Source organism: Cebidichthys violaceus, unplaced genomic scaffold (assembly GCF_023349555.1).
Source record: "Cebidichthys violaceus isolate CVI_PGR_0920_01 unplaced genomic scaffold, fCebVio1.0.p SCAF_17, whole genome shotgun sequence".
NCBI classification, from domain to species: domain Eukaryota; kingdom Metazoa; phylum Chordata; class Actinopteri; order Perciformes; family Stichaeidae; genus Cebidichthys; species Cebidichthys violaceus.
In genome coordinates, this window is record NW_027176340.1 from 4166611 (window position 1) to 4175252 (window position 8642).

The following is an 8642-nucleotide window of genomic DNA, read 5'->3' on the forward strand; positions in this document are numbered from 1 at the left end:
GAAACGTTATAAAAATATATAATTTCAAATCATTGTCATGTGACTTGAGGGCTTCATTTTAAGCTCATCAAAGCATTAAAAAACTGCACCATGATGTTCTGCCTTCTGCTAATTTAAGGAGGAGGCATCTTTTGAGTTGACTTTTTTCTGGTATAACTGTTATGTCAAATTAAGTTACCCAAACATTAGGCTATAACCTTAACTAACATATTTTAGAATTTACCATTTCCTTTCCTGTTTCTCTCTTCATGTCTCCCATCTCTCTCTGAACTGAAGATGGGAAAGAACATATTTAATGCTACCACTTTTATGTTGGCATTTTGATGTCCAAGAAGTATTACAGAAATGTATTATAACTTATAGATTTAAAACATACATTTTTAAATATCAGCCCTACACACCAAATCGTTTTTATCTCAATTGAAGAATCTAGCTCAAATGTTTGGGTTCTCATAAAAAATAAAAACAGAAGATGTTCTTTAATGCTAAAATATCACATACCAGGCAGAGCAGATGATGAAGGCAGATAAAGATGGATATGGAACCATTAATTACGAAGGTTTGAATGTATATTTCACTTACACGCCATAACCACTCAAAAAAAAACATCAGCTCAAAAAGTAATCAAGATTTATCCATTATATTTTTACAAATGTATGTATGCATGAGTGTGCAAATTTAAACAAAACAGCCTTCATGTGAAAAGTTGTGTTTCAGATTTCAGATAGATGACATAATTATAATGGCTTTGCTTATTTTAACTCTTTCAGAATCTGTGGCCATGATGACTGGGGGCTCGTTCAAACTGAGCTGAAGACCGTGTGGATATTCTGCAGCTGTTGTGAACATCTGTTACAATTACACACAAAGTTTTGTTTTCAACATATTTTTATTTGTACAAATGGAAATGTGTGCAATCACATTTCTGAGTGAGTTGTGAATAACTGCACAAATCCTAATAAAGTAAAAGGAATCTATGGGGGCGGGTTGTCACTGATTTGTTCCCCTCCTTTCCTTGTCTGTTTTGTCAAAGAGTAAATTCAGATCCTGGAGACTTAAAGAAAAGACATCATAGGGTTAATTTCCTCAGAGCCGCCACCCGGATGCAGTCATTCACATGGGTTTGACAGCATCTGGTGTGCAGAGCCATTAAATCCCATCCTCATCCCGCAAAGCCAAATGGACAGTTGAGGGAGCCAACCGCATCTGTCATCTTGAAGCCATTAGACCAATAACAGGGTGGCGGGGGAGGGAGCTTGCCTGCACTGATCTCTGTTTGCAGCATCCCTGGAGCAGCCTCTGTTGCTCTGTTGTGTAAAATACAAGAAAGAGCAAGACGTGGGGGGGGAGGAGATCCGAGGAGGCAACCGGAGAACGGGAAGGTGATCCCTTGGAGGCTGCCGGGATAGGGTTAATCTGGTGTGTGGAGTCCATCCTCACAAAGAAATGGCTGTTTTGTCAGTGTAAACAAGTACCTGCATTGCTGAAGGGGGAAGCAGAAGAAGAGGAGGAGGAGGGAGGAGGGAGGAGGAGGAGGAGGAGGAGCAGCCGCTGGAGGAAATGCTGCCTCTTCCAGTGCAATTTTCGTCTCTCTAGCTAACCCCGGTCTGCCGCAGATCACCTCTGAAATCATGCATGTTGCATGTTAAGGTACGTCTGCATCTCTAATCTGAGAGGACACATGGTAGTAGGACCTGGTCACGTTGCCGGGATTAGCAGCTCAGCTGTTTTGGACGGGACAGCTGAGATGAGATACATGATATGTGTCAGCAGCACACAGTAATAAGACTAAAACATGATCCAAACAAAGATGTCTGTCTTGTTGCAGTGCAGGGGTTGTTTAACTAGGCAACAGTGATGACTGGATCCAGCCTTTGGGTTTCATTGTTTGTTTGCTTCAGCTGCACATGTTCCTCATTAAGGGCTCAGCAGACAGGATGCACTAAGGAGAAATGGATCATGTGTCTATTTTCTGCTTTTAAAGGAAACGTTTTATATCTCATAATATATGCAAATCGTCGGCATACGATGCTCCTCTCGCTCATGGGATGTGTACAGTGTGTGTGTGTGTGTGTGTGTGTGTGTGTGTGTGTATGTGTGTGTGTGTGTGTGTGTGTGGGTTGGAGGTACGTGCACCGAGGGTTAGGATGCAGTGGATATTTATGGAAGCTGTGTGTATGGTAGCGCGCGTGTGTGTGTGTGTGGGTGGGTGTAAGTTAGATTTTGATGTTTTTAACGTGTTGCCAAAACATTTCCTCACGGTGCACGTTACAGTTTGAGTGGTTATTATTCCTCTGCATTTGATCAAGTTTGTTATGCCACTTTCCTTCTGTGCCTTTGCTACCCACATCCTGCCCCCAAAGCACCCGCCACACGCCTGCTGGCACAGTCAGCCGTGGTTTGACTGAAATCGAGCGTGAAGTGTGCCAAAACTAAAATGTTTGTCTTTTTTTTTTTTTTTTTAATTGAAAGATTTCAGTGAATAATCAGTGCACAGAAGCAAATTGGAAATGATATTGAAGCAGTTTGGCTGCACTTAAAGGATCACTTCATTTGTATTCATGCTCCCTACAGTAACCATTTACTTATCGCATACTGTTTCACCTTTTTGTTTCAGTTTTAGGTTTTATTCCGCCCATCATACGACCAGCGTATCGTCAATGCCCCAGCAGACCTCAACCCAAAGGGAAGACACCTGCGTCGACCATGAGACGCACTAGAGGCTGAGTGACACGACGACATCCACAAACAGTGATCACAAATACATCCTTCCGTTGAAACTGTTACACCTGACCATGGCTGTAACTGCAGCCAAGACAACTACAAGTTTTCTCTCTACAACTGCCACGACCACCGCAATCCCCTTCCTCTCGACGAGCAGCAGGAGCGCCAGAGACAATGTCACCTCAAGAACGACATTAATGACTGTTACTATAACGACCAACGACACCAGCTTCAACGCCACGGCGTTTCCGGAGGCGGTGATCGAGGGCTCGGGAATGGGAATGGTGCTCGTACCGTTTGGCATCATCACTGTCATTGGCTTGGCCGTGGCAATTGTGAGGAATAGTTTAAATATTGTCTCTAAAATAACATTTGATTAAATAGAAATTCATTTTTTTTTCTTAATGAACTGTCTTGACCGATTGGATTCTTCTCCCAATACCATGTTTATAGTAAACGGACTTGTACTTGTATAGCGCTTTTCTAGTCTTCCGACCACTCAAAGAGCTTTAACACTACATGCAATTTACCCATTCACACCCATTCATACACTGATGGCACAGCCTTTGGAAGCAATTTGGGGTTAAGTGTCTTGCCCAAGGGCACATCGACATGCAACTAGAGGAGCCGGGGCGATGATTGAGGGACGACCCGCTCTACCTTCTGAGCCACAGTCGCCCACATTTGTGTATAATTGTCTTGACACATGTCATATGTACTATATACTTGCATTGAGTCATTTCATTTGTGCACGTTGCTTCTATCAACAACACTGCTCGTTTGTCATTATGTCTGTCTTTCTCCATAGATGCTGTATATTCGGAAACGGAAGCGGTACGTCTACAAAGACTTTTTTTTGCTGATCCCACAGCCTTAGTTTACGCCATGCCAATTGCTTTTAGTCATTTTGATTATTTGCTAAATTTGCACCTCTAAAACATTGTATTAACTAAGTCCTGCAGTATTATAGGTTATTGTGTGGCTGTCTTGTAGAGGGGCCCTGTGTCAAAATCTAATTTAATAAGCTTTATTATTTGAGTTTATACATGTTGCCACAGAAACAAAACACAATTTGTGTATTATTCCATCATAGGAGAACTAGTTGCACTAGTTGGAACTTGGAGACGTCAGTATATATATATATATATATATATATATATATATATATATATATATATACACACACACACACACATTGGTGGAGGCTTTGTAGGGGTCAGCACCTTTTGCAATGAGGTATATTTTCTCCTCACTTAAACTTAGGGTAGATAATCTTGAGAAACTTGTAAGAGTATGATAGATTTAAAAAAAGGATCCAACCTAAAAACCCAGTCCAGTGTTGCAAAATGTTTTTTAATGAAAGTAGCCCACAGCACTAGCTCCAAAAGTAACTAAATCTAGTGAGAAATCGAAATGGAGATATCCAACGGGAAATCTCATTAGCAGATTACCAACACTAGATTTAAATGCTGACTGGTCTCTTGTCATACAGGTTGGAGAAGCTGAGGCACCAGCTCATGCCCATGTACAACTTCGACCCGGCTGAAGAACAAGATGACCTGCTGGAACAGGAACTACTGGACCACGGCCGGGAAGGCAGCCTCACAGGTCCCAATGCCAAGGTAAAGTTCTCACAGGAACCACTGAAGCTATTTCACAACTGCCTTAACTAGAGTGAAAGCACTCCCATTCAGACGCGGCGAATGGATTGATGACCACTAAAGCCATGATAACTGTATTCTTATGGCATAGACAATTTTCACCATTATCAATAACAAAACACAGAATTTTTTTTATTAAAATGTGTGCTGCATCAAAGCAATTATTCTGGCACGTGTTAGCTGTAGATTTAATAATGTCCACTGTGTATTTTACATTTGTTATTATTGTTTTTTAAATTCTTAATTTTTGCCGTTCACTGATGATCAGTTTATTTTGTACAATGTATAGCTGTGAATCTTAAACTCTTCAATTTTTGTTTGTTTTTTTGTCATAATTTATCTTTATTTCCTTTGATTTCTTTTAAGTTTTAACAATGGCGTAATGGTAAAAGGCAAACATGGTAAAGTATCACCTGTGTGTCTTCTCAACCATCTCTCTAAAACTCAAGTTTTTCCCTCAATCCTCATTCTATCATTATTTCAGTTTCTCAAACAAATGTTGTGTAACGTTTATTGTTTCTAATTGTATATGACCTAATCTATATTAAAGTATATAGAGGACACACACCAACACATTCAATCTTAACCTTTAAACATACATCCATATCATATTTCATCCTTTCCTTTGTGCTCCCTCAACTTAACACTTTGATCGTCAAATATTCCAGGGGCCACATGCACTCAAAAAGTATGCAAAGCAGCACTTTTTGTTATATTTTTCACATAATCAAATCAATCCATTCATGAGTTAAATACACACATTGAAGACTTCTAGTGGTAGAATCAGAGTGATATGTTGAGAAGTACTGATAAGTGCCGTTTTATTTGTTGTTTTTTTGCTCAGTAGCCAAAGCTTCGCTCACAATCTCAAGGCCCAGTTTTTAGCCTTTTCTCTATCTTTCAACTAAATCTCACACATGGCAACTAAACCAAACTGAGCGAATGTCATACTCTTTAGTTTTATGTGGCCTCTGACCCTAACACATTTTCTCTGGTTTTAGTTATCAGTCGCACTTTACATCCTCAAATATTAAGTCGATTCAGCTGTTTTGATGGTGCAAAAAACGAATAAAAATGGGACAAATAGCAGTCAATACTGTTTGTTACGATCCAAGGCTGGAGACCCCGTTTGATCTCAATGTCACTAACAGTTTTATCTCCCATCTGCCCTGCTGCCCATCTCCTCTGCAGACTCTCACAACCTCCCAGGGGACCACGCAGAGGCCCAGTCGTCTGGTCTTCACAGATGTAGCCAAAGCTCTCAATGCTTAACAGCTCTCTTCCATTAGCTAAATCAGCCAGAAACAGACTGTCTCTGAGGGAGGGGAAACAAAAGGGAAAACCGGACTGGTTCTGGCAACAACTGCAGCTTTGGTGAAAGTTTTCATCACGACGACACAGTACGTGAAATGCCCGTGGTTTTCAAAAGAAAAGAAGAAAAAAAAACAAAAATGTAGGTTGCATGTACGATGAGGGAGCGTAACGGGAAGCATCACGTATGATCTTGCACTGTTATCATTTGGAGCACAAATGGAGTGTGATGCACTTTCCTTGAATCATGTTGTGTCATTAGTGTTAAAATTGTTGGTAGCTTGTCAGTGAAGTTCTTCTGAGCTTCAATATCTACTTCCATGTTTGATAAAAGAGAAGTGTAAACTTGTGTTATACTGATTTTGTGGTCTTTCGTCTCTGACAAGCTTGAACTCTGGATGTGTTATCATCCTTAAGTGAACTGTCCCTCTCCATCTTGTTTCTTCTTTATTGAGCAATGAAGGATTGTTTCCGTCTGTATACATTAAAACTATTTAAACCAATTTGATAAAAAAAAGGGTTTTGTTGTACAAATCTGTAGGAAAAGAGTCGATGGGTGTGATATTTTATTGATAAGCGATAAAGAAGCAAAATAACACAAATCACATGGTAAAGAATCATAACAAAATATATATATCACAGGTTCGTGAGTTGTATTAATGAAGTGGATGAGGATCAATAACATAACTACAAAATGGTGTTAAAAGTAAGGCATAGAAGATGATTTCTCAAGTTACACTTCAACTTTTCAATAGTTGAACATGGATCAAGTACTGTATGTTACTATATCACTATCAGTAAGATCACAGACCAACGTTGTCCCAGTATAGAGAGTAAATATCCAGACACAGCGCGTGTAAAATAACAAACATTGTCCCAGCTGTAGTTAAATTAAGAGGCACCCTTCAGGCTGACTTCCATTCATTATGGTGACATGAATGGAGTGAGATGAGATGAGTGGACTACAACAGTAAAGGTTTGACAGTTATTTCAAGATTTCATGATCCGCATCGCCTGCAGGTCCGATGGAAAAGATCAGATAAAACCCAAACGTTTCCTCAGATGAGTCCCAGGCTTGTTAAGTTTTCAGAGGTAGTCCAGAGGGCAAAACAAGTAGAGTCAATGCAGTTGAACATGAAAACATGTCTGCCTGTAAATGAATTAAACTCCTCTGGCAGCAATTTAGTCAACAAGCTGAAATACATGAAAGTACCGGGATACAACTCATCGTCAGTGATAAAACAAGCAGGTTTTTGGGGGGAAGGAAAGACTTGATATATACAGCAAATCATGGGTGATATTCAGGTCACGTAATAAACAATTAGTAATTAATATGCAGTTCATGTTGGATAAATGTCTTCCACTCGTGATGACATGGGGACAGAATCTGAGAAAGTCTTTGCAATAGCTCTTATTATTACTCTTAAAAACCTTTATTCTGTCGGTAAATGAGTACAGAGCGGTGATGAGTCATTACAGATAAAATGAACTAGTTTGTTTCATGAGATAACTTTAGAAGTGTGGGTTTTCACACTTGTAGTATCTCATTTTTGCGGTAATTTGGGTGAACTGAACTCCTTTAAAGCAGGACTAGGTAACTGCTTATTACTTCAACTGAATAGTTGAAGTAATAAGCAATAAAACACACCCTCAACTCAACATCTGGGGTTTCTTTTGTCACAGTCTCACTTGGTCACTTGACAGATGTTACTAATAAACAGTGTAAGTCAGTTTGCTCACTTTATAACTCATTTATTAATACCTCTATGACACTATTTTTCCATTTACCAGGAGCAACTTCAGTCTTTTTTTTTTTTACCTCTCATAAATTGCTAAAAACAAAGTATTAACAACTTTCCCACAATTCATTTGTCAATTTTCATACAAGGTAACTGTGGTGCTGTTGTTTCCCATAACTGTCATGTATTTCAGCACAGTGTGGTTATTTGCTGCCCCTTTCAAATCATCACACGTATTAAGAGTGTCACACAAACAAGTTACAGTGTAAGAATGAGAAAATACATGATGTAGTAAAAATGAGAAAGGACTAACAGACAACCCCCCCCCCCCTCCCCATAATAGTTCATAAGGAACTACACCCTAAAAAGCTTAAGTTGTTGTAAACTATTGGCTGCATTTTATTTCCCAGGAGAACAAACCAAGTCTTAATTCAGCTCTTAACAAATACAGTTGTTTTTTTTGAAAAAGAAATGAGATTTATTTGCTCTCAGATGGTAAAATCCTCTGCGGGAGTGTGCTTCTGAGTGTTGGTATGTAGGCCTGAAAACTTGCCTGTCTGTGTTGTATACCTGCACATGAACCGTGGGTGTGTGTGTGTGTGTGTGTGTGTGTGAATAGTAAGTGTGTATGTCTTACTGCTGAGGGAGTGGAGAGTTAGTTTGCTGGAGATCTTTTGTGTACTGAGGTAGTATGAGAGATTAAGAAATTGAGGGCAACTGAGGTTTAAATGAGGTCTTTGTGTCAAGGCATACTGGTAATGTCAAATACAGATCAGAAATGCACAACAAACACAGCACAATAATTATTACTGAGTAGACTGACAACATGTTCCTGAATAGTTTTGTACCTGAGGTTTCAATATGGTGTAAAAGCATTGTAATAGTAAAATCCTGAGTGTGGTAAAATGACGTTTCAACAAAGTATGTATGACGGGTTTCTTTCCAAGAATGAGATATCCATTCAAACCTTTGGGTGCATTTTTTTCTCGCTGCTGGTTGGAAGGAAAAAAAAAAAAAAATCAAAACAGAAGGTTATTAACCCAAACTGAACTCTTATGCTTATATTGACAATCGAGCTAATGTTTCCACTACCAAATTGGATATTTCATTTTGGAATAAAACCTTTCACGTCTACTTTCATAATAATGACTTCAGCACACCATGTTAATATTGTAACATCGCTAAAAATGTCACCGTCTTGCTCCCA

At 39.3% G+C, this 8642-nt stretch overlaps 1 protein-coding gene across 2 annotated transcripts; it reads left to right on the forward strand.

Annotated features, from left to right (window-relative positions):
• Positions 1-1183: 1183 nt before the first annotated feature.
• Positions 1184-6199, forward strand: cunh3orf18 (chromosome unknown C3orf18 homolog). 2 transcript variants are annotated; one of them, XM_068712215.1, is made up of 6 exons: positions 1184-1650; positions 2618-3059; positions 3533-3558; positions 4217-4346; positions 4752-4786; positions 5577-5666. In XM_068712215.1, exons 2-5 carry the CDS (start codon positions 2796-2798, stop codon positions 4755-4757), a joined length of 426 nt encoding a protein of 141 aa, XP_068568316.1. In that variant the 5' UTR covers positions 1184-1650; positions 2618-2795; the 3' UTR covers positions 4758-4786; positions 5577-5666. The 2 variants fall into 2 exon arrangements, with proteins under 2 accessions (XP_068568316.1, XP_068568315.1); XM_068712214.1 differs by lacking the exon at positions 4752-4786 and having other exon boundaries at positions 1197-1650; positions 5577-6199.
• The last annotated feature ends 2443 nt before the right edge of the window (positions 6200-8642 follow it).